This window comes from Leopardus geoffroyi, chromosome B3, assembly GCF_018350155.1.
Source record: "Leopardus geoffroyi isolate Oge1 chromosome B3, O.geoffroyi_Oge1_pat1.0, whole genome shotgun sequence".
NCBI classification, from domain to species: Eukaryota; Metazoa; Chordata; class Mammalia; order Carnivora; family Felidae; genus Leopardus; species Leopardus geoffroyi.
The window spans coordinates 137,167,982-137,194,927 of record NC_059337.1 but is presented as its reverse complement, the minus strand read 5'-3'; the positions used below and the strand labels follow the sequence as shown (position 1 = coordinate 137,194,927).

Sequence of the window (26,946 nt, the reverse complement as noted above, 5' to 3'; positions counted from 1 at the left end):
ATTTATATTTTAGGCCTTTGGCTCTCCCTATTTTAGGGGCTCTGCAACCCCTCTATTTTGGAGTGCCATTGCACCTCCCTAATCCTGGCACCTTTGCACGTCCCTATTCATGGGGTGCCTTTGCACCCCCCTATTATTGGGGTGCCAATCTGGTTTACCTAAACTCAGGTGTGAGCATTTTATGACTTTATATTTCTTTATGCCTTATCAACCCACTGGTGTAAGCCCAGGGGTTTCCTAAGCTTATCTCCCACAGATTTTATGTTATATAGGAGAAAATCAAGTTTGAAAAAAAATGTATTTCCTCACCATTATAGAAAAAAAAAAAAAAAGGACCAGAAATTCTTAATATATTGTATTGCCCAAACCACTTTCATGAACATTATCTTGGGTCTCCAAAAATAAGACTATCTGTGCTAGTTTAAGAAACACATGCCCTGGGGCACCTGGGTGGCTCAGTCAGTTAGGTGTCTGACTTCAACTCGGGTCATGATATCACGGTTCGTGGGTTTGAGCCCTGCGTCGGGCTCTGCGCTAACAGCTCTGAGCCTGGAGCCTGCTTCGGATTCTGTGTCTCCCTCTCTCTCTGTCCCTCCGCTGCTTACACTCTGTCTCTGGCTCTCAAAAATGAATAAACGTTTAAAAAAAGAAAAAGAAAGAAAGAAAAATAAACCCATACCCTTCCACAAAGAATAGAGCCACAGGTTTAGAAGAGATCCGGAGACTGACAATACCACCTTGCCTCAACCTTCTAAGGGCTCAAAATCTAATGAGGAAGACAGATGCACACACTAAGCATTCTGACAATATAGCAAAAACTCCTATCTCTTTTCCTAGCTGGCCAACCCTCACTGTGTATTTGATCCTAAACCACTGGAGAAAGGGAGAGGGGAAGGAAGGGAAGCTACCCAAAAACTGATGACATAACACGATCAGTCACTACTAGAGGAAATTAATCGGAGAACTCTAGCTTCGCTGCTGTTAAACTTCGTGTAGGATCTTAAATGGTTTGTATATACACAGTCTGTGATCCTAATCCTAGCAGCTCTCATTTCAAACTCAAAAATATAACACAGAAGCTGTCGATAATGTGTTTGAATTTGTAACAAGGAAGCAGATGCCTTACGGGCCTTGTTTTCAGTTTGCAATGAAAAGTAAACTTCACGTAGTTGACATTTAATTATTTCTTTACCCAAGGTAAATCATTTAACGATTTGTTTCAAGGAATACAGCAAAATAAATTAAATGATGAGCTCAGGGAATTAAACTTCCAAGAAAGACAAAACCTTCTTTTAAGACAAAGATGACTCAGGAATCTAAAGCAGAAAATGCACAATACCAGCCCACAATATCAGTAATCTTCCAAATGTGGCATATTTTCATATGTTAGCACCATAAAATTGAATCCTTAATAATGTTATACCTTCAAAGTATCAACCTAAAAGGTTTATATAGTTAGGGAACCATTCAACCTTGCTTAGTCATTATGCTTAGAATCATAGAAACATATTGTATTTTTTAATAGCACCAGACAAAGAGTGAAAGTAAAATTAACTTTTAAGGATCTACTATGTGCCAGGCAAGACACTTCACATAATCACAATAATCTTCACGATGTAGGAGCAATATATTTCTATCCTTACTTTACAAATGAGGAAAACTGAGGCCGGTGGCGGGGGCGGGGGGGGGGGGGGGGGGGGGGGGAGTGGCCGTGGATGGGAAGCAACCTACCCAAAGTCAACCAACTACTGAAGATTAGAGCCAGGTCAGATTCCAACCTATGACTTCTAAGCCCAAACCTAACCTATGGCTGCTAGACCCAGGATAATGTCACATCATAAGAAGGGGCTAACCCGTCAGCCTAAAAATGTCTCCAAGTTGATAATGCTGCAAGAGAAAAAGTCACGTGATTTACCGAGCAATACTCATGTTACAATAAATTCTTTAACTGACAATTTCCACTCTCTTTTACTATCACAATGTCACATCAACAGAGCCTGCAGAAGGTGCGTGTTCAGTGCGAAGAAGAGACAAACTCCTCTCTTGATTGAACCAAGTCCTACCAGTTCTACAGAGAGTACTTCCTTTTGAGTGGCTCTCCAGCTTCATGTATCAACAGAGTTCCCTTCCCCTTGGTCTACCAACAGAGGGACAAACAGCCGTCTGACTCCCCAGGTATACATCTTGGGATTACATTCACTTCCCCTTCTCCCTCACACCCCACATCCGATCTCACGCAGTTTACAAGATGAGCATTATCCTTACTTGTCCTGGTGGGGAAAGAACTTATTAAGGGGCAATTATTAACTAGATCGAGACTATATATGACATTAACTTTGATATGTTTTTATTTTATTATACATAAATATTATTAAAATTTAGGTTCAGTTTTATATATACACACACACACACACATGTGTATATATTAATACATACACACACAAAAACGTGTATGCATGCCAGGTCACAAATTTAAAATGTATTTCTTACTATGGGTCATGTTAAAAAAAAAAAAAAAAAAACAGTAGAAAATGATTGCTCCACAGAGGACAGATTACAAAGGTCTGCCCTAAATAAATAAGCTATAGCAGATGCGTTGAAAGGTATGCAAAATAGGAGTTCAGGAATAACTATACAAACTTGAAAGACTTCTGGGAACAATGTAATCTCACAAATTATTTTTCAATCGGTCTTTCTACTTCTCCATTAACAGAGTAGTAAAACTCTTTTTAAAAATACTTTTAAGGAATATATAAACATAACAGGACAGAGCAGGGGAGAAGGGATAGCAGAGAACCAGCTGGTTTATATAGCTGCCAACCCAGTAAGCAAGAAACCCGAGAGGGAAAACAGAATAGTAAAACGAGACAAAAGCAGGCCAAATCCCTGGCACCTACAGGAAGAAAAGATGATAAGCAGCCATCACAGGAAGGGGAAGAGACCTGATTCCTTAACCTATAGAACACAGGAGGACTGATATGCTCAATAATTCAGGAAGTACTTATAATCAGGACCTGCTGGTTCCGGATTCTCCAACATCACCTAATGACGCTTTCTGCCTTGCCACAGACAGCGAACATTAAGTGCTTATTATACACTGGACAGTGAACAAAGCCCTGACAGGCATATGGTGGGTACAGGAGACACGGCCCTTGCCTTATTAGAGCTTCGCAGTCAGAGAAGACAAGTAGTAAACAACATTCAATCATCTCAACTGTGTCAAGATCTATGAAGGAACAGTACAGAGTACTATTGAGAACATCACTTAACTTGGAGGCCAAGGGGGAGCTTCCCTGAAGAGCTGAGACCCCAAAAATGGGTAGAAATAGGTAAAAGGGAGAGTAGAGGGAACAGTATATTCAAAGGTTCCCTGCTAGATGGGATTCATTCAATCGTTTATTTATAAAGATGTACCGAACACTTACGATTTGCCAGTCACTGTGCTCTGGAAGTAGAAAGAAAACAACAAAAACCAAGCACTCTGATTCTGTGTAGCTAAATTAGAGTGGAAAAAGAAGAAATGGCTTCTTGCAGAAATAAGATCAACAGGACTTGAGACAAAACCAATTGCTGAGGAAGAGTACAAAATCATTCCCAGGTTTCCCTCCAGTATGATTTAAAAGGATGGTCAGGCTCCAGTAACAAGAGAAGGCACATTCAGATAAAAGGTGATGAATTCAGTTTGGGGCATGCTGAGTTTGAAAAGCCAGCAGGCCATTCTGGAAGAGACATCCTAGTGGACACACTCAGCAAAGAGACCCGGCCTATAGTTCACATGAAAAGCCCAAGGCTACAGCCACAGATTTGGAAATTACGTCATGGAGAGGATCACGGAAATCTAGGGGTGGATAATATGACCTGGAAAGAGAGTCCCTAACAATATACAGGGGTTCCTGTTGGCTCATTTGACTGATATTACAGCAAATGAGGCACCAAATTGGAGGAAATGTAACACAAACAAGTCAGTTATAAAATTTAAAAGCTCCTCAGTCCACCCAAAATCAATATGCAAAAGCTGCCTGAAATGGTGCCTTTTCTCTAATGCTAATGATAGGACTGAATGGAGTATGTTGGAGTGAAGAGGGCCTAAAGAAAGCAGTGATCACCCCCAGGACATAATTTCCAAATCTGTGGAAACATAATTCACCTCCTCACACTGTGACAATCAAGAAACCAACATCTATAAAGACTATGGAAGATGTTCAAGTCAACCAGGTATCACTGTCAGGGTCAGGACAGTATCTCTATAAAGCAAGAATCTAATTTAAATAAAACAACAATTCTAGCAGTTTTTTGGTGGAATCTTTTGGGTTTTCCATATAGAGTATCATCTCATCTGCGAAGAGTGAAAGTTTGACCTCTTCCTGGCCGATTTGGATGCCTTTTATTTCTTTGTGCTGACTGCAGAGGCTAAGACTTCCAATACTATGTTGAATTAACAGTGGCGAGAGTGGACATCCCTGTCTTGTTCCTGACCTTAGGGGGAAAGCTGTCAGTTTTTCCCCATTGAAGATGATATTAGAGTTGGGTCGTTCATATATGGCTTTTATTATCTCAAGGTATGCTCCTCCTATCCCTACTTTCTTGAGGGTTTTTACCAAGAAAGGATGCTAAAATGTCAATACTACCCAAAGCAATCTACATATTCAATGCAACCCCTATCAAAATAACACCAGCATTCTTCACAGAGCTAGAACAAATAATCCTAAAATTTGTATGGAACCAGAAAAGAACCCAGAAAAGAAAATTTTGTATGGAACCCGAATAGCCAAAGCAATCTTGAAAAAGAAAACCAAAGCAGGAGGCATCACAATCCCAGACTTCAAGCTATACTACAAAGCTGTAACCATCAAGACAGTATGGTACTGGCACAAGAACAGACACTCAGATCAATGGAACAGAATAGAGAACCCAGAAATGGAATCACAAACATATGACCAACTAATCTTTGACAAAGCAGGAAAGAATATCCAATGGAATAAAAACAGTCTCTTCAGCAAGTGGTGCTGGGAAAACTGGACAGCGACATGCAGAAGAATGAACCTGGACCACTTTCTTACCCCATACACGGAAATAAACTCAAAATGGATGAAAGACCTCAATGTAAGACAGGAAGCCATCAAAATCCTTGAGGAGAAAGCAGGCAAAAACCTCTTTGATCTTGGCCGCAGCAACTTCTTACTCAACACGTCTCCAGAGGCAAGGGAAACAAAAGCCAAAATGAACTACTGGGACCTCATCAAAATAAAAAGCTTCTGCACAGCGAAGGAAACAATCAGCAAAACTAAAAGGCAACCGACAGCAGGATAGGAGAAGATATTTGCAAATGACATATCAGATGAAGTGTTAGTACCCAAAACCTACAAAGAACTTATCAAACTCAACATCCAAAAAACAAATCATCCAGTGAAGTGGGCAAAAGACACGAATAGACACTTCTCCAAAGAAGACATCCAGATGGCCAACCGACACTTGAAAAAATGCTCAACATCACTCATCATCAGGGAAATACAAATCAAAACCACAATGAGATACCACCTTACCCCATCAGAATGGCTCACATTAACAACTCAGGCAACAACAGACGTTGCCAAAGATTTGGAGAAAGAGGATATATTTTGCATTGTTGGTGGGAATGCAAGCTGGTGCGGCCACTCTGGAAAACAGTATGGAGGTTCCTCAAAAAGCTAAAAATAGAACTACCCTATGACCCAGCAATTGCACTACTAGGCATTTATCCACGGGACACAGATGTGCTGTTTTGAAGGGACACATGCACCCCCATGTTTACAGCAGCACTTTCAACAATAGCCAAAGTATGGGAAGAGCCCAAATGTCCCTCGAGGATGAATGGATAAAGAAGATGTGGTATATATATACAATGGAGTATTATTTGGCAATCAAAAAGAATGAAATCTTGCCATTTGCAACTACGTGGATGGAACCGGAGGGTATTATGCTAAGTGAAATTAGTCAAAGAAAGACAAATATCGTATGACTTCACTCATATGAGGACTTTAAGAGACAAAACAGATGAACATAAGGGAAGGAAAAGAAAAATAATATAAAAACAGGGAGGGGGACAAAAAAGAAGTGACTCATAAATATGGAGAACAAACTGAGGGTTACGGGAGGGGTTGTGGGAGGGGGGATGGGCTAAATGGGGAAGGGGCATTACAGAATCTACTCCTGAAATCATTGTCTCACTATATGCTAACTAATTTGGATGTAAATTTTAAAAAACAAAAAATAAAATTAAAATAAATAAATAAATAAAACAAAGCCAAAACTATTGCTCCTACAGGATTTCTTATGAGTTCCTCAATAGCTATTAATTTAAATTAATTTCATGTATATATTTTCTTCTTTAAGAGAGAGAAACAAAGTCAATTTTCTCCCTGCTGTCCCTTAAAGAATTAATGTAGACATTCCTATCATTCCTTCTAGAAATGTATGAATTACCAGTCCTCTAGGTATTTTAAAAGAAAAATATTGTAGGGGCACCTGGGTGGTTCAGTGGGTTAAGCGTCCGACTCCTGGGTTTTCAGCTCAGATCACGATCTCAAAGGTTTGTGAGTTTGAGCCCTGAATCGGGCTCTACCCTGACAGCACAGAGGCCACTTGGGATAGTCCCCCTCTCTCTCCCCCTCCCCACTCGTACTCTGTATCTCTCAAAATGAATTAATTTTTTAAAAATTAAAAATAAAGGAAAGAAAAATACTGTCTAAGGAAATATAGTTATACCACACGTAATTGAATGAGTAAATATGGATACATGTGAGCCAATTTACTCATATATATGAGTAAATAATGATATAGAGCTTACCTAAAGTATTTTAGTATGTTGTCCATAAACTAGGTCCACATGCTATGTATGTATGTGAGAATCATCAAGACACAAGCAGTAAAATGGACTTTTTAAAGCACAGTATGTAATGATTTTTACCACAAAATAACGATCTGATGAAATAACAAGTCATTGTAATTTATAGCCGTTTACCTCCACAAAAGGATTTTAAAGAAGCCACATTTAAACGTGCCATATTGAACACTCTAATATATTTTTTAAATACAAGTCAAAAGAATCAGAGCTGACTAGTATACCTTGAGCTTTTTTTAAACTAAAGATAAGAAAATATTTTTGAAGAAGTAGAAAAATGGAGGTAAGTTGGTAACTGCAGTGAGCACTAGATTAAGTATACAGTCACAGCACAAGAAAGGGTCTTAACAGCATGACTAGTAAGTACATCTCCCTCACTTCACTAAGAGAATAGAAGCTAAATGATGTTCTCAAGGTCACACAGCTGGCTAGAAGCTGCACCGTTTCTTAGCAACAAGGATTAAAAGAAAAACACAAGTTTTACAGCTCTCACTGCCTAATAAAAAGAAACAAAACTAGTGTTGGCTAATTTTATATATATACATATATATATTTCTATATATATACGTATATATATATATTTCTGTACAATAAATAAGAAATCAGAGCTGAGATAATAAAATATATGCTGTTTTAGAACATTAAGAGAATTTCTCCTGAAGGAGAAGGAGGGGAAAAAAAAAAAAAAAAGGCCACATCTATTTACCCACTAATGTACCAAAAGAAATAACGAAAACACCGGAATTCTGACCCTTCGGCAGGTTTCTACTAATCCAGTACTTGAGAACCATCTTGAATAAACAAATGTGGGGCTTTTTTTAATATGTATGTCAGAAAACTACAGAAATCTTGTGAATATTTCTATTTTGTAAGAGAAAGATTAAATCTCTTAAATATCAGAGATGAGGAACAGGAAAAATTGAGGATATTCCCAGGTTTTTAACCTGTGACATTAAGCAGATGATGGTGCCATGTATCTGAGATAAACAACCAACCCACGTATGAGTAAAGATGTCAAGGAAATAGTAGGCCTAGCAGTGCAGATATCTGAGGAAAACATTTTAAAATCAGAAGGAAAGCAAGTGGAAAATCCCTAAGGTAGGTGTGTACCTGGTGTGTTTAACACACTAAGCAAAGAAAGGAATAGGAAATGAAATCAGAGCTGTCGTCGGGAAGGAGGAGGTCACAGAAATCAGACAAAGTACATTCACAAACTGTAATGAAACTAAATGAGAAGTCAGTAACCAAAAGATACCTGGAAAACCTCCCAATATTTGGAACTCAACACACTTCTAAATGACTCATAAGCCAAAGAAGTCTTGAGAGAATTTCCTTATTTCAACTAAATGACAGTGAAGACACAAAATATCAAAATTGTATAGCTAGGCAGCCACAGCAGTGCCTAGAAGGAAATATATAGCATTAAAATCCAAGTATTAAGACAGAAGCAAGGGCGGCTAGGTGGCTCAGTTAGTTGAGCGTCCGACTTCAGCCCAGGTCCTGGTGTCTGAGTCCGAGCCCCTCGTCGGACTCTGTGCTGACAGCTCAGAGCCTGGAGCCTGCTTTTGATTCTGTGTCTCCTTCTCTCTCTGCCCCTTCTCCACTTGTGCTCGCTCTCTCTCTCTCTCTTTCTCTCTCAAAAATAAACATTAAAAACATAATTTTAAAATTAAAAAAAAAAAAGATGGATCATGGGCATCAGGAAAGACTTAAAAAAATAATAAAATAAAATAAAATAAAATAAAATAAAATAAAATAAAATAAAATAAAATAACAAAAATTAAGAAAATAAAACAGAAGATCAGGGCACCTGCGTGTCTCAGTTAAGTGTCCAACTCCTGATTTCAGTTTAGGTCACGATCTCACAGCTCATTGAGTTCGAGCCCCAAGTTGGGCTCTGGGCTGACAGCTCAGAGCCTAGAATCTGCTTCAGACTCTGTGTCTCCCTCTCTCTCTGCCCTCCCCCAACTCACACTCTGTCTCCGTCTCTCTCTCTCTTGAAATATAAAGAAACATTAAAAAAAAAAAATTTAATATCATTAAAATTGATAAACCTCAAATGTAAACAAGAAAAAAGTTAAATAAACAAAAGCAAGAAAACACAAATTATCAATATTAGGAATAAAATAAGACATCAGTACAGAGCCCACAAACATTAAAAGAGAATACTAGCATAGCATAATTCAATGCCCATAAATTCAATAATTTAGATAAAATACAGTTAAGAATTTGAAAGACAAAAACTACCAAAACCTACTCAAGAAGAAACAGATAACTCAAATAGCCCTATTATCTATTAAATAACTGCATTTTTAGTTAAAAACCTTTCAAAAGAGAAAATCTCAGGCTCAGATGGGTTTCCCTGGAGAATTCTACCTAACATTTAAGGGCAAAAGATGGGGTAGAGTTTACTTAAAAAAAAAAAAAATTTTTTTAAACATTTAAAGGAGAAATAATACCAATTCTATACAATCTCTTCCAGAAAATAGGAAACCACTTCCCAAGTCATTCCATGAGCATTCTCCTAAAACCAAAACTGGGAAAAGATGTTACAAAGAAAGAAAACTGCAGATCAGTATCTCTCATTATATTCTAGAAGCAAAAATCCTCAAAAATATACCAGCAAACAGGGCCCAGAAATATTTACATCATGACCAAGTAGATTTCATCCCAAGAATGCAAGGTTGGTTCATCCTTTGAATATTGATCAATGTAATTTAGCATAATAAAAAAAATATGTTAGAAAAGCCCTATGTCATATCAAGAGACTCAGAAAAAATAGTATTTGACAAGATTCACCACCTATTCATAATAAAAACTGTCAGCAAATTAGGAATACTCACATCATACTTAATGGCAAGAGACTGAATGCCTTCCCCCCATGAGATCAAGAACTAGGCTCAGAGGTCCTCTCTCACCACTCCTACAGGGGAGGGACCTGACAGATACTACTTTAACCAAGCGATCAAGACTATCATCACTGGTGATAAATCGTGTTAATAGCATGTACCCCTTGAAATGATGGGATGAGAAAGGTATTTCAGCTCTATGGTATTCTTCCCAAGCCCATAACCTCAATCTAATGATGAGAAAAACGTCTGACAAATACAACTTGAAGGACATGCTACAAAATACCTGACCAGCACTCTTCAAACCTATCAAGATCTTGAAAAGAAAAGGAAGACTGGGGTAGTGTCGAAGCCAAGAGGAGACTAAGGACTTATGACAACTACATGCAATGTGGTATCCTAAAGTAAAGGGACATCAGTAAAAGAACCAGTAAAATCCAAGTAAGTCTATAGTCCCGTTAATGGTGATGTACCACTGTTAATTTCTTAGTTTTGACAAATATACTAAGGTTATGTAAGATATTACTTTTAGAGGAAACTGGTGAAACGTATGCTGGAATTCTCTGAACTATTTTTGTGACTTTTCTGAAAACCTAAAGTAATTCCCCCAAAGTATATTTTTTTAAAAAGCAAAAGGGCAGGAAATGATATACCGTGTAAACACTAACCAAAAGAAAGCTCAAGTACATTAATATCAGATAAAGTACACTTCAAGTTCTATTTCTAGGGATAAAGACAAATATGACATAACTATAAAGGAGTTAAATCACCAAGAAAACATAACAACCCTAACTGTATATGCACCTAACTACAGAAATCAAAATACTTGAGCTACTAGTAAAACTGATAGATTTGAAAGAAGAGACAAATCCACCTCTGTGGAGACTTCAGTACTCTACTCTTTGTTATCACTCGCATGAGTGGATAGAAAATAACTTTAGAGATACAGAAGACCTGAAAAGTATCATCAAGCAACCTGACCGAATTCACATTTACAGAACATCACACCCAACCGCAGAACACACATGCTTTTCAAGTGCGTAAGAAATATTCGCCAAGATCAACCATTTTCTGGGCCGTAAAACAAATCTCAGCAAACGTGAAAGAACTGAAGTCAAACACAGTACGTTCTGTGACCACTACAGAATTAAACTAGAAAGGTATCTGGTAAAATCCCCCAAATAACTGGAAAATTATGTGAGGTATACAGATACACCATCCACGTGTAAACTATCCCCCTATCCTCCTCCTCCCCACCATTATCCGAGCAGCAAGGAGAGGTGTCCTCTCGCCGACAAGCCCAGGCTGTGGACTTTTGTGAATCCTTTCCCTCTTAAGACCATCCACTTTTCAAGCAAATATAGTTTATAATTTTATTACCAAGAGAATTTCTAAATAAATACAGTTTATAGACTTATTACAAGAGAATTTATAGGACAATTCTAAGTCAGCCAGACTTCTCAGTCTGATTTTTCGTATGTGAACATATAACTCTCATCCTGCCCAAAACATATTCAAACCAAATCTACGATGTGCAAAACTCTTTAGAGAAAAAATATTTTCTGATATTTTTTAGTCCCGCAAAATGAACAGTATTTTTTAATTGTAATATTATTGCATCCAATCCTTAATGAAACACAGGCACTTTCTGAATCATGGCCATTTACTTTACAAGTTACCCTTTTTTTTTTTTAAGCTGTGAAAATGGGGGTGCCTGGGTGGCTCAGTCGGTTAAGCACCCAGCTCTTGATTTCAGCTCAGGTCATGATCTCCCAGATGGTGAGTTAGAGCCCCGCCTGGGCCCGGTCGGGCTCCACACTGTCAGCTGGAGCCTGCTTGGGATTCTCTCTCCCCCTCTCTGCTCTTCCCCCACTCGTTCTTTCGCTGTCTCCCTCTCAAAATAAATAAACTTAAAAAAAAAAAAAAAGCTGTGAAACTGTTCACCTCTTCAAGGAGTTTCTGCCCCACAGGGATGCCCATTAGCACCACCTAGTGGATGAAATAATAAACTGGGATTCAACAACTTCCCTGTATCTAAGAATTGAGGCTACTCGGCTAAAGCAGGACTGAGCCTTCAATTCTATCAGGCCCAACCCATTATATTATATGAAGGGAAGAGGGGGAAGCGGCGCCTGAAGAACCCAAGCGACTTGAATACGGCCACAAACACAGATGCCACACCCCCTTATTTTTAACAAATAGCAAATTTGGCCCTTTCTATTGCACGTTATAGCCATGTGCAAACAAATTAACCTCAACCATCTGGAAAATTTATCTGGAAATAGATCACAGACTTAAAATTAGGAGCTAACACCTTAAAACTGCTAAAAGAAAACAAAAGAAAAAATCTTCATGAGCTAGAACTTGGCAAAGATCTCTTAAACAGAACACAAAAAAAATACCAATTATAAAGGGGAAAAAAATCAATAAATTAGACCTCATCAAATTAGGCCACAACAAAGCAAAAAAAAAAAAAAAAAAAAAAAAAAAAAAAAAAAAACCTTTCCTCTTTAAAAAATACTTTTGACAAAAATTAAAAAAACCACAGACTAGGAAAAAATGTCTCCAAAACATATATCCAACAAACAGGCAAAAGCTTTGAACAGATACTTTACCAAACAAGACATATGGCTGGCTTATAAGCTCACGTAAAGATGTTCAATGTCCACTGGTCATTTGGGAAATCCAAATCCCAAATTATTGGGAAATCCAATATACAATGAAATATCATCACATTGGACCACTAGAAATACCACTAAATACCTTGGAACTAAAAAGGCTGTCATACTCTGCCTGGAAATGTTAAATTATTGTTTTGGAAACAGGTTAGCAGTTTCTTAAAAACTTAAGTATGTACCTATTACATGACCCAGCCACTGCTCTCCTAGCTGTATCCCAGAGGAGGAAAGCACACGTCCACCAAAGATCTGTACGTGAATGTTCACAGCCACTTAAGTCTGTGGTAACCAAAACCTGGAAATTACCCAAGTGTCCATCAGTGGATGAACAGAGAAGCAAAATAGGTTATATTCTTAAAATGGGAGTAATTATCAATAATAAACTGAAATAAACTATTGACACATGCAACATTATACATGAACTTCACAATAATTAAGCTAAGCAAAAGAAGCCAGGCCAAAAAAAAATAGATATTCTGATACATTTCTATAAAATTCTAAAAACTGCAAACTAAGCCATAGTGACACAAAGTCGATCAGTGGTTGCCTAGAGTGAGAGAGGGGATCAGAGGAAAGGGAGAGGGTATTAAAAAGGGACACAAAGTTACTTTCTTTTATACATACATAGTTATATATTTGTCATATATGTGTGTGTATCAAAATTCACTAAATTGTACAGTTAAAATATGTGTAGTTTATTGGTAATCAATTATACCTCAAAAAACTATAAAAATGGAAATACATGCATTCACCATATAACCCAGCATCCCGTGTTTAGGCATGTATCCAAAAGATATGAAAACATATGTCTACATTGTAAAGCAGATCAATGGCTGGGGCGCCCAGGTGGCTCAGCCGGTTAAGCGTCCCACTTTGGCTCAGGTCATGATCTTACACTCCATGAGTTCGAGCCCCACGTCAGACTCTGTGCTGACAGCTCAGAGCCTGGAGCCTGCTTCAGATTCTGTGTCTTCCTCTCTCTCTGCCCCTCCCTGCTCACACTCTCTCTCTCTCTCTCTCAAAAATAAATATTAAAAACAAATTTTTTTAAAAGAGACCACCAACAACTACCCTTTCCTAAACACCACTCTGTGCCAAGCATTGTGCCTTCTACATACATCTCCTCTAACCTTAACAATCCTACAGCGTAGGTATTATTATTCCCATTTTAGAATAGGAGGCTTGGACTCAGAGAAGCTAAGCAATTTGCCCAAGGTCTCTCAGTAAGTAAATGAGTGAGCCCCAGCTTCCAAGAATAAATCTGGTCTGACACTATAAAGTATTTCTGACATAATGTCCCGCCTTCTCGACACCCAACATACTTATTAACTGGGGATGACCTCTATCTTCTACTGAACTCTAAGAAAAATGCATTTGCTTCCTTAAACGAGTACTTCCCTGAACACAAGTATCTGCTGGTATAATGTCATTCATTCCCCAGGTGATGCCTAATGTATAACAAGGACTCAATAAATATTCTGTATGTTTTAACTTAAACTCCTAAGACTTATTCTCAAGTAACTATTAGTTACATTACAAATCTTTTCCATTGTTAGTATCTCGGCCTCTACTTCACAAGATAAACACGGCCCAAATCTTGCATAATCACATCATGTTAGCCAGTTCCAGATCTTCCCAATGACATGATGTGGGTCACTTTTACATTGATGACAATAGTTTACTTTTTTTTTTTTAATTTTTTTTTTTCAACGTTTATTTATTTCTGGGACAGAGAGAGACAGAGCATGAACGGGGGAGGGGCAGAGAGAGAGAAAGGGAGACACAGAATCGGAAACAGGCTCCAGGCTCTGAGCCATCAGCCCAGAGCCCGACGCGGGGCTCGAACTCACGGACTGTGAGATCGTGACCTGGCTGAAGTCGGACGCTTAACCGACTGCGCCACCCAGGCGCCCCAGTTTACTTTTTTTAAAGCTTTTTCTACAGTTCCCATGAGAGCCTTCTGCTTTCGACTGATGTCACAGAGGGAGCCTTCTGAAGCTTCAGTAAATAGGAAAAAAAAAAAAAGAGCAGATGCCACTGTTACTCTCATGACAAAAGACAAGGAAAAGGAGATGGAAATAATCACCAAACCCCTTATATTCAGTGACCCAGTACTTTTCCAAAACAGGAAATTCAAGGTCTGCCAAGGACTAATGTGGCCTAAGCAATAATGTAAGACATATATTTAGCTGGAATCCATTATATGCCTCTCTTGATACGTGAAACACTGATCCCTCTATCCCAAAACATGGAAGTAAAGATGCTTCCTATTTCTATGCAGAAGTCATTTGAGCATCACCTTCACAGAGGATGATTATTTGGGCAATTTTTTTTTTTTTTTAATGGGACCTCTTGGAATCACTAAAAGGGCAGCAACTGAAGGTGGTACTTCTAGAAGACCTTCTAACCAAACAGCCTAGTAGCATAAGGACTAACTAGAAAAACTTACAGAAACACTCTTGTAAGGAAAGAAAGATGTTCAATGGCATAAGTAAATCATGCACAGGAAAACAGAAACCTCTTCAGGCTATTAAGCAGGCAGTTCTTAATCAAAATGCTAGAAAATTTACATACTATAAAGTTTGACACTTTGTTTCCTAAAATATAAGGGTTGGGACCACTCATACACTGCTGACAGCAGTTTAAATTGGCACAATTTATTTTTTTTTTTTAATTTTTTAACGTTTATTTATTTTTGAGACAGAGAGACAGAGCATGAACGGGGGAGGGCCAGAGAGAGGGAGACACAGGATCTGAAGCAGGCTCCAGGCTCTGAGCTGTCAGCACAGAGCCCGACGCGGGGCTGGAACTCACAGAGCGGGAGATCATGACCTGAGCCGAAGTCAGCCGCTTAACCGACTGAGCCACCCAGGCGCCCCTAAATTGGCACAATTTAGAAAACTTTTCAGCAGTATCGTTTAAGCTAGAGATATGCATATACTGATGACCAATAATTCTACTCCTGTGAAAGTAACTGAAAGAAATGTGTACATGAACATTTGTAGCAGCATTAATCAGAATAGCCAAAAACTGAAAACAAGCCAAATGCCCGTCAACAGTGGAATGAATAAATAAATTGTGGCCTATAATGGAATACTCTACAGCAGTGAAAATGAACAATCTATTTCTCCATGTAATAATACGGACAAATCTCTTTTTGAAAAGGTTCAGCGAAAACTAAGCACAAAACAGTACATTCCATGGTTCCTACCATACAACATTCAAAATCAGGCAAACTAATCTACGATGTTAAAAGTCTGGATGGTAGGGGCGCCTGGGGGGCTCAATGAGTTAAGCATCCAACTTCAGCTCAGGTCATGATCTCATGGCTCACGGGTTCAAGCCCCACATCAGGCTCTCTGCTGTCAGCACAGAGCCCACTTTGGATCCTCTGTCTCCCTCTCTCTCTCTCTGCCCCTCCCCTGCTGGTGTTCTCTCTCTCTCTCTCTCTCTCTCTCAAAATAAATAAAGAAACTTAAAAAAATACATTCTTTTAAAGGGATGGTAGTTACTCTTTGCAGGAAATATGAGGAAATTGGCAGGCGTACAAGGGAGGCTAATATGATAGATTATGTTCTATTAATCTGTGTGCTGGTTACATGGGTGTGTTCGCTTGTGAAAATTCAACAAGTTACATATTTATGATCTGTGCATATTTCTGCAGATGTCCAAAAAGTTTGTTTTAAAAAACAAGGGGCACATGGGTGGCTTAGTCAGTTAAGCCTCAGACTTCGGCTCAGATCATCATCTCACATTTCATGGGTTCAAGCTCCACGTCGGGCTCTGTGCTGACAGCTCAGAGCCTGGAGCCTGCTTAGGATTCTGTGTCTCCTTCTCTCTGCCCCTCCCTAGCTCCTGCTTTCTGTCTCTCAAAAATAAAAAAAAAAATAAAAAATTAAAAAAATTTTTTAATTTAAAAAAAAATGCCTATGAAAAAGTACTTCTTTAACTGAGATTCCTAGCTCACTAATTTTTTTTTTTTTTTTTTTTGTATACAAAAGTGAAGGAATAACAGACCAGACCATCGGCCAAACTGAATGCAGAAACAAGGGGAACGGCCTGGGTATCCAAGGACAAAACAAGGTGATCACAGTGCCAGCTTTGAAAAAGGATAGTGTCTCTCTCGGCATGGTGTTAAAGATTTTCCCAACTAAACAACACTCTCCACTTCCTTGTCAAAGGCAGGCTGAAAGCTCACGGCTAATAGGCTGCTTTCTAGAATGCTCACAGGCTTCTGCTCATCTAATTGAGTTGTAACCAAGAGTCACCTACATTTCATTTGTTCTCAGATCAGTTTATCCCAATTTCACTTGCCATTGCAATTACGTAATTTAATTAAATATCGCATAAAAATACAATGCCGAAAGAGTCATTTCTATGAAAGCTAAATTGTAAGTTTTAGAAACACTCAATAAAGATAAGTTCCCAAAGAAAATTGCTATTGAAATAGAAAGAATAAGACACCTTGCAGATGAGTAGAAAATCACAAAAATCTAGGACCATGCTTTCAAAATTCTTCATAAGCCAACTTTTTGAATTCTCACTCAGCTTTAAAGAAACATAAACTTGACGTTTTAAGTGCATTATGGGGGTAATCTATACAAAAAAGCAGATCCTGTACAGGTGTGCTGTTTCAAAGGGGCACAGGCACCCCCATGTTTATAGCAGCACTATCAACAATAGCCAAAGTATGGAAAGAGCCCAAATGTCCATCGGTGGATGAATGCATAAAGATGTGGTATATATATACAATGGAGTATTACTCAGCAATCAAAAAGAAGGAAATCTTGTCATTTACAACTACGTGGATGGAACTGGAGGGTATTATGCTAAGTGAAATTAGTCAGAGAAAGACAAAAATCATATGACTTCACTCATATGGGGATTTTAAGAGACAAAACAGATGAACATAAGGGAAGGGAAACAAAATAACATAAAAACAAGGAAGGGGACAAAACATAAGAGACTCTTAAATATAGAGAACAAACAGAGAGTTGCTGGAGGCGGTGTGGGAGAGGGGATGGGCTAAATGGGTAAGGGGAATTAAGGAATCTACCCCAAAATCATTGTTGCACCATATGCTAACTAATTTGGATGGATGGATGGATGGATGGACAGACGGATAGATAGATAGGTAGATAGATAGATAAATAGATAGATAGATAGATAGATAGATAGATAGATAAATAAATAAATGTAGACCCTGAACTGTAATCAGACCTATACTCAAAGAAAAGGCAGTAGACATACAACAAAAGACTGGTAAACAAATTCGAATTTTTTTTCCCTAAAAGAAAACGTTGAATGTAGGCACCACATTGATGAGTCCCCAGGTTGACCAATTTTTTTTTTGGATTAGCTAGCCAACAGTCTACTCCAATTGTGAGGTATTAAAAAGGCTCTTCTGTACATCACTCAAGAAAACTGGGCAAGCAAACTAGACATTCAGGTGCCCACCGCACATATACACACACAGTCTCTCTCAATGTACACACACAACCCTTCAACACCCACCTCACTGAAACAGTACTAAAACGCAGAAAGGCATCCAAAAAAGAAATTAATAGTGAAGATGAAAGAAGTCTGGGGATGTAGAAGATCTTAGAAATAAGGACACACAAAGGAGTTCTTCACACAACTTTTCACATTTGCACAGCAAACAGGATAGGTACTTTGAAAGATAAAACAACCAGGGACACTTGGGAGGCTCAGTTGGTTAAGTTTCTGACTTCAGCTCAGGTCATGCTCTTACAGCTCATGGGTTTGAGCCCCGTGTCGGGCTCTGTGCTGACAGCTCAGAGCCTGCAGCCTGCTTCGGATTCTGTGTCTCCCTCTCTCTCTGCCCCTCCCTTGCTCCCACTCTGTCTCTCTTTCTCTTTCTCAAAAATAAATAAACGTAAAAAAAATTAAAGGTAAAACCGTCAAACCCTAGCCATAGCCAAGCTCATCACTGAAGTTCTTCCCCCCCTATCCTACTGCTGTCCTGTTCTGGTCTTGAATGGGAGAGTTCCCAGATGCGATCAGCGGTAGCCAGAGTTTACAGCACTTTGGTTCTTTTGTTAATTTCCAGATTTGGCGGCAGAAATCTCCTCTGAGATATCACTAGGGGGAGCACTTACTCCTTTAAAAAATAAAAAAAGGTGGGGGGTGGTGATTAGGAAGGGGAAAATTTCCTAATTAAAGACGCACACTTTAGGTGACTGTCCCTGGAAGACAAAGTGCAAAATGTTTTAAAACTCACAGTGTAAAGCGACTGGAAAAACAGAAACATAAAAGTGAGGTCAGGTACATTAACCAATCAATATAATTTATGCATAATGTTAAGAGCAAACATTGCTTAAGATAGAGTCATTTGGTACAAAAATATAAATCTGTAAAACAGGCTGACCTTATCACTCAGTTTAAAAATGTTTAATTAGGGGCGCCTGGGTGGCGCAGTCGGTTAAGCGTCCGACTTCAGCCAGGTCATGATCTCATGGTCCGTGAGTTCGAGCCCCGCATCGGGCTCTGTGCTGACCGCTCAGAGCCTGGAGCCTGTTTCCGATTCTGTGTCTCCCTCTCTCTCTGCCCCTCCCCCGTTCATGCTCTGTCTCTCTCTGTCCCAAAAATAAATAAGCGTTGAAAAAAAAAAAAATTTTTAAATGTTTAATTAGAATTTGTGAAGGTCCTGGTTTCTGATAAATCCTATTAGTAAAGGAAGTTAATAGGTATCTATCACAAACTTCAGTCGACATACTTTACTTGCCAGATACTTTACTAAATTACTGGATGGCAAAATTAATATTGTTATCCTTTCTTAAAAGTTTGAAATGTACCTTGAGAACCTAAGTAACAAGGAAGTAAGGACTGGGAAAAGAGACAGAAGGAAATTAACATTAAATGGGTACCTATTCTGTATCAGGGCTCCCCACATTACACAACCTTAGGAAACAGGAATTGCCATTTCCAATTTACAGATGAAAAAAAGAGACCGCAAAATGTGTTCCTGGTCAAACAGATAATAGATAGTAGAATAAGCTATAATCTAAATCTGTCTGATTCTACCATCCACAATACAAAAAAAAATCAGAAGTTGTTTAACTCATCTGGCATTTTGGTCAACTTAAAATAAATAAATACACTTTATGAAGAGGTATATGTTTATATCACAGCACAGAACCAGAAAGAATGAAACAGCAACAACATAAAAGACGGCTTGCCCTCTGGGAGCTTACAATGAAAGAAAATGTTCACACACACACAGGCTAAGGAATACAATGTAGTGATTAATCACCGCTTGAGGGAAGCCATCAATAAGTGATAAGGGAGCTCACAGAAGCCTGGGCTCCACTTGGTTTCAGCAGTCAATAAAGGCTCTCGTTAGAGGCAAGATCATAGCTGGATCCTGGGGATGGAAAACGTTGAGCCGGTGAAATGAAAGGTATCGCAGGACAGGGACAAGCAGAGCTAAGGACGAAGATGATGACTATGAGTAACAGCGAAGAGGCAGGACTGTTTCAAAAAGTAAAGGACTGAGTGGAAACCACCCAAGTGTCCATCAACCGATGAATGAACAAGCAAAAGGTGATACACCCGCACAATACAATACTACTCGGCAACAGAAAGAAAGCAAGCTCTGATACGCGCTACAACATGGATGAACCTTGAAAACATTACGCTCGGTCAAAGAGGCTGGTCACAAAAGGCCACATACTGTGTAATTACATGACATGTCCAGAAGAGGCAAATCCATAGAGACAGGAAGTAGACTAGTGATTCCCAAAGGCGGGAAGGGGGGGGGGGGGAGAAGCGGGGAGTGACTGCAAAGAGGTATAGTTGTTTCTTTGGGGGATGATAAAAATGTTCTACAGCTGATTGAGGTGATGGCTGCACAGCTCTGTGAAAACACTAAAATCCACTGAACTGCACACTTGACATGGGTGAATTGTAGGGCAAATGAACTGCGTCTCAATCAAGCCATTAAAAAAAAAAGTCGAGGGCCTGGTGGAACATCACATTGCACAGCTAAGAGGGAGCCACTTCTGCCAAGTTTAAGGGTCTAGAACTGATCTGGAGGCAATTGGAGGTATTTAAGTAAAGATTTACCAAATGAAAGCACAGTGTACTAACTTAGGGCTCTTCTCTAGCAAAATTATTCACATATTTCAAGTACGTTTCTAAAATATATGCCAAAATCACGAAGAAGACAGAGAACAGGAAAAAGATGATGTGATAGGATTTTGACTAAGCCACAAGCTGTGACAATTAGGAAAGCTGTTTTGCTTCAGCACTAAATGCCACAGATGGATGGATCAGCATCGTATTTATGCAAAACCACAAATTCATCTGTGTCATGTCTTCAAATACCGTAATGTTCTAAACTTAATTACGAAAACTGCATTAACAATTGATCTAACATATTTTAGGGTAAGATAATGAACAGTGTGATTTGTTTTTCACTGGATGACAGTCCTCTGTATATAATGTTTCAGATATTAGATTCAATCCCAATGCTACCGGAACCTCCACGGTTATACAGCTTGTGTGATGCAAACAAACTTGTCTGAATTCTAATGTAACATAATATTCCAAAACAGTTTTAATATACAAAATAAGACAGCTGAAGAAACAAATCTGATATTCAAAGACAGAGAGGGAGGAAAAAAAATCTGGATATTAAAGATCCAATACAAAGGGTAAAGTACTCGAAAATAAAGCTGAAAATCAAAGAAAAAACAAAACAAAAAAAAAAAACAGGTCTCGGTAGGAAGTTCTATACCACTGGAAAGTACAATGAAAAAATAAAAGGCTCAATATAAGCAGATGAGGCTGTAACAGAACTTATCCCACACCCTCCCCTGAATCCTAGGGAAGAAAGAAATCTTTCAGGCAGTGTGCTGTTATTCCTTCAGAAGCTGTCCTAAAGGTGAAATCCCACTTTCCCCCAGGGGGTGGTAAGGCCGTAGGAATCCAAGAAGTCGGAGGGAGAACCTATACACAACCAAACCTGTGTTCGCCTTCGGAGTCACCTTGCAAACCTCCTTCAAGGTAGATGAGCCACAAGAAACTAAAGGAGACATCAGATCTCTTTTAAAACTTTGTCTAAGAATGAGAGGACCCATCTGTCTCTAAAGGGCTTTGTAAATTCCAGAACTGGATGAAACTTACGTTCTGTGCCTAAGAAATACAGACAACTTAAGACACCGCGGTTCACTAGCAAACAATAAAAGCAACATAGAAAACAAGTACAAGTAGGTGCTCCTAAAAAAGAAGCCTTGTCATTGATATCTAGAATAAGGTATCTGCTGTCACAAGTAAGTAGAGCAAGGCTGTCCGTTTCTTAATGTAAGCCAGAAGTCATGCGAAAGAGAATTCCGTAGGAGAGAAGTAGGAAATTATTACAAATCATTAACTGCTATATGTTAACAGATGCTTATGCAAACTCTCACCGATTGTCTACCTACTCTAAACAAAAAAACCGTGGGAAAAGGCAGAAGTTTACAACTGTTGTTCACCATATTGGACATGTTAATTACTAAGGAATAAAGTACTTCAACTATAACACAATCAAGTATCAAAAAAAGGTTAAACATGGAATTATTCTGTGTAAACACCAAAAACACATAGTTAACTCATACATAAATGAAAGTTTTCTTTTAAATAAATAGGGAGAAATAATGACAGCATGCTACCAAAGATCACCAAATGAGGGGAAATAACACCAACATAAGGTCTAATATCCAGAAAGATTTTCAAGTGATAGAATTATGAGAGAGAACGTCTAAATAGTAAGCATGCTACAATTCTGACTGAGTGCAGAAACCCAAGAGGCCACGAAAAGGCTAAAGAATAATTAAGAGAATGAAAGACATAGGGAGGGATTTTTTTTTTTTTTTTTTAGACAGGATCCTCCACTGAGTAACATGGGACCAGACACATGACCTATAAATTAGAAAGGAGAACGGGAAACTTGCCAGCACCTGAAACTGGCAAAGCTGACCTAAGCTAAGGAAACAAGGATGATAAATATCTGGGCAGGTAAATAACACCAGGTTTCAAAATCTGATTCTAAAAAACAGAAGTGAAAACTCACTTGCCAAAGGGGAAAACATGTCACTGCAAGTTAAAGAAAAGTTTTAAAACAAATGGACACAAACTACCTTAGGAAAATTTCTGCTTCTGAAGTATTTTCACAGCTAAATTCATTAATGTTCACTGCATTAGCTTTTAGGAAGCTAAATCCAAAGTGTTTTAAACAGTTGAAATTTGGTAAATATTTCTAATAACCATTTGCATTGAGCAATTCTGCAGAGTTTGTGAGATTAAACTTAAATGAGAGTAGGCTCAATTCCATTTTAAAATCTTTCAGACAAAATGATGAAGCTTACATAGCAAAAGTAATATAAAACAGGATATCCTGAGCAACCAATTGAACTACCGTATGGGGGGGGAGGGGGGTTCTATATAGCAAATAGCACATCACAGTCCTACTCTATGGGTAACTTAAAATTGATCACTGGACATTCTTTAAGTCTCATCTAAACTTTGTGGATCTGTAGGAGAACAACCAAAGCCAGAAAATAAGGATGAGATCAAATTCAAACCCTTGGCTGTTCTATTCCTCCTGCTCCAAGGAATATTCTGTAAGTTGGTTGTCTTATTTGATCTCAGTTCTCAAATGCGTTAAGTCCATACCAAAACCGTATAACATAATCAAGTGCTACACATGCCAAAGTACCCTGTTCAAGTAAATCTGAACAGAACCTGTAACCTGACATTTCACAACGGCATTCATCCACGCAGCCACAGGGAAACCGCAACAATTTCACAGAAAGACTTCGGGAAATACCTGAGCAGATAAACAGCCCTTTCAATATCACTGAGGTCTTCATCGACGGTCAATCTTTCTATTTCTTCGGGTGTCTGTCAAGCGTAAAATACAAATAAAATACAAATTACGCACACAAACATGGATCAGTCTCGCCCCTCCCCCCCGTGACCCTCCGGGAACCCCACATGAGTAGAGACTAACGAAAAAGTTTCACAATTAAACATTATCACTGAAAACTAATCAAGGACTCTACATGCCGACCTCAACCACAGAGGTCTCTAATTTTCTTGAACTGTTGGGTTTGGTTGGTGGAGTTTGAGGTTGTTTTTGTTTTTTCTGTCGTTGTTTTTTCTTTTTTTAAACTCTTCTAGCTTCTAGACTGAAGCTTGAGAATTACATTGTGGCTTTAGAACATTGCTGTTTAATTGAGTTTAATCGAGTTTAGAACTCGATTTTATATGCATATCTATACGTACTTTTAATCTCTAATACCCCAAGGCGGTTTCTCCAGCATTTTCCACCCCACAAAACGCTCAAAGGGGGAATGGATGCAAACTGCAGCCGAGTGAGTATGAAAAAAGACGAAATGTGGAGTGGGGGAAGGGAATAAACTCCGGGGCTGGAAGGAAATCAAAAGATTCGCGATATTGCGGCAGGTGGGAGTGAGAGGAGCTAAAGGGAGCTATTGAGAGGACGGCTGGGGGAGGGGGTGGTCCGTAAAGTAGGTCTGCCAGCAGCGAGGGTTGGAGGCTGGGACCAAGATGACTCTGCGGGGTGGGGGAGAAAACTGAAGGCTGACTCCCTAAAGGCAGGTGGGGATCAGGGTCCCAGCTGGAGTCCTGGAGGGGCTGGGAAGAAAGGACGCGCAGTGACTCAGGATGGGGGCCAAGGGTCGAGAGGGCTCTGAAGATCGGTAGCAGGACGACTCCAGCATGGGTGCTGGGTGGGAGGTGAAGGGAGGCCTGGCTGACTTGGGGGCACAGGCGACCGAGCTTGCTCGGATGGAGGAAGGGGCGAGCGGGATCCGGGGTGTCTCAGGGAGGGGGGGGCAGGAGCTGTGATGACTGAGGAGTGGGACGGGGACAGGTGGGGGGCCACTCAGGAGGGGACCAGGAGGCGGCTGGAGGGGCAGCTCCCGCAGGGCGGAAGGATGAGGGGCCAAGGCTGTCCTAGAGGGGCGGCTCGGGGGACACCGCTGGGCCGGCCGTCCCTGGGGCGGCTTGGGAAAGGGGTCCGGGGCGGGGGGCTGGGGAGCCCAGTGCGTGCGAGGGGCCAGTCCCTCGGGGATTGAGGTCCGAGCTGGGAGAACCGGGGCTGCGTCGAAGCACCGGCACCGGCAGGGGCCGGTTTAGGGTGACACGGCGACTGGAGGAGGACTGAGGGGCCAGCCCGACTCCGAAAGGGTCCCGGGTCGCTCGGGAAGGAAAAGGGGACGGGACGGGACGGGGTCGGGGCGCGGGCCGGCCGCCAGGCGCCCTGCGGGCACTTCCTCCTCCCCGGTGCGCACCTTGAGGCTCCGGCGGACCGGCCTCTCGATGATGGTGAGCTCCTGCAGGTCCTCCATGTAGCCGAACAGGCTGTTCTGACTGAAATCCATCGCGTCGGCGGCGGGCGGCGGCGGATGCATGGACCGCCGGGCCCCCTCGCCGCCCGGGCCAGAGCGGCCCCGGGATGCCGGACGCTCGCAGCCCCGCGACCGCCCACCAGCAGGACTTTCTCCCGCTCTCGGCCGCGGGAGCCCGGCGGGAGGCTGGCTGGCGGCGGGAGATGGAGCGCGGCCGCCGGGGGCGGGGCGGGCAAAGCGAGGGGGCGGGCCGGGGCGCGCGGGAGGGCTGTGGGGGCGGGGCCAAGGGCGGGGGAGGGGCCACAAGCCTGCCTCGGCCCCGCCCCCCCCCCCAGGCGCCGGGCGCTCGCGAGCCGGACGCAACTGCCGCGCCAAGCTGTGGTCGCCCCCACCGCCCTTCTGCGCCCTCCTCTCCCCGCGCCCCGCCCCGTGGCGCGTGCGCAGAGCCTTCCACCTCCTGCAGCCTGCGGAGGTGGGCTGGGGGCGGGGACCCGGAGCGGAGAGGCGGAACTGGTGACCCGGACCGCGAAAGAGAGGGAGGTGGGCTGCTGTGGTGTTCAACGTGATGGAGTAACTCGAGTGATCACTCGAGTGATCGCCCACTCCAGCAGGCGAACTATGGACTCGGAGACCATCCTAGCTCAGCTGTAGCCCTGGGGGAGGGATGTGTACCCAAAATGAGCAGTTACCACGTGGGGTGTGCCCGGGTGATGGGGTGATGGGGGAATACAGTCCTGGAGAGTCTAACATTTGGGTGGGGCAGCGGCCCAAAAAGGACTCCCGGAAGGGAAACGAACTGAATCTTAAACGATCAGTAAGACTTTCCTAAAGAAATAACAGTAAGCCCATTTCGGATAGAAGTCTGGGCGTGTTTTGGTTGTGGGAGGTAAAGCTGGGAGTGCAGGGGAAGCGACTGCTTGGCAAAGTGGGTGGAAGAGAGAGGCAGGTCCTTTATGGAGAAAGGCCCCGCTCTGGCCAGGCACGTTTGAGTCGCTTGCATTTGATTCTGTTAAGAATGGGAAGCCATGGGAAAGGGATCGGGGCCATTTTTTGGACTTTGGGGGACAAAAGTTGTGTTGATCAGGCTCTTCAGCAGCAAATCCCCTTTTTAATTTTATGTTATTTTCCACCCATGTCCTGTCCACACTCCCATTTCTCTATCCCCCATATGCATCCTCTCTCTCTTTTTTTTTTTTAATGTTTATTTATTTTAGAAAGAGACAAACAGCACAAGTGGGAGAGGGGCAGAGAGAGGGAGACACAATCTGAAGCAGGCTCCGGGCTCTGAGCTCTCAGCACAGAGCCCCACGTGGGGCTTGAACCCCCTGCAAGATCATGACTTGGGCTTGAACCCCCTGCAAGTCCTGATGTTTAACTGCCTGAGCCACCCAGGCACCCTGCACCCTCTCTCTTATATTTAAGATATGTTCCCATATATGTATATATCCTCCAAAGATACTGTTCGTTTATGTATCATGAAAGATACTCTGCTAAGAACTCTTTTTTGTTGTTTTTTTCTCAACATAATGTGTTAGAGATTTATCCATGGGGCTATCTATGTATACTAGGAGTTCATTAGTCCTGACCACTAACAATATTCAGTTTGTACATCTAACTCATTTTACTTAGCAATTCCTTTAAAATGGACAGTTAGGTTGCCAGCCGTTCCTTGTAACCATAGACAACACTGAATGGTATTAGACGTGTCCCTGATAGAGCATAAGATAGAAATGAAATTGCCAGGTCATGGAGTCGACACTGCTTGTTTTCACTCTGCCCGGTTGCCTTCTAGAGTGGCTTTGCCAGTTTGCAATCCCAGCAGTGGTACATGAAGACAGAGTTCTGTTTTCCCACTTTGTATGCTAACCTTTGGTATTATCCAATGTCCTAATTTATATCAATCTGATATCAGCAAAGTAATATCACACTGAGGGGCGCCTGGGTGGCTCAGTCGGTTGGGTGTCTGACTTCGGCTCAGGTCATGATCTCATTGTCCGTGGGTTCGAGCCCCGCATCGGGCTCTGTGCTGACAGCTCAGAGCCTGGAGCCTGTTTCAGATTCTGTGTCTCCGTCTCCCTCTGACCCTCCCCTGCTCAAGCTCTGTCTCTGTCTCTCTCAAAAATAAATAAACATTAAAGAGAAATTTTTTCTTAACAAAGTAGGAT

The 26,946-nt window shown here is 41.0% G+C and overlaps 1 protein-coding gene across 5 annotated transcripts in view; it reads right to left on the bottom strand.

The window, feature by feature from the left end:
* PPP4R4 (protein phosphatase 4 regulatory subunit 4) overlaps window positions 1-25,006 on the bottom strand; it is a 102,976-nt gene extending 77,970 nt beyond the window's left edge. For 3 of the 5 annotated variants that reach the window (XM_045451946.1, XM_045451947.1, XM_045451948.1), the window contains exons 1-2: window positions 24,725-25,006; window positions 23,236-23,309 (exon numbers count right to left, since the gene is read on the bottom strand). In XM_045451946.1, the coding sequence (XP_045307902.1) occupies window positions 23,236-23,309; window positions 24,725-24,844 (194 nt within the window). In that variant the 5' untranslated portion in view covers window positions 24,845-25,006. Of the gene's footprint in view, window positions 1-23,235; window positions 23,310-24,724 lie in introns of those variants that run through there. The other 2 variants (XM_045451949.1, XM_045451950.1) reach the window with 2 other exon arrangements.
* Window positions 25,007-26,946: the final 1,940 nt, after the last annotated feature.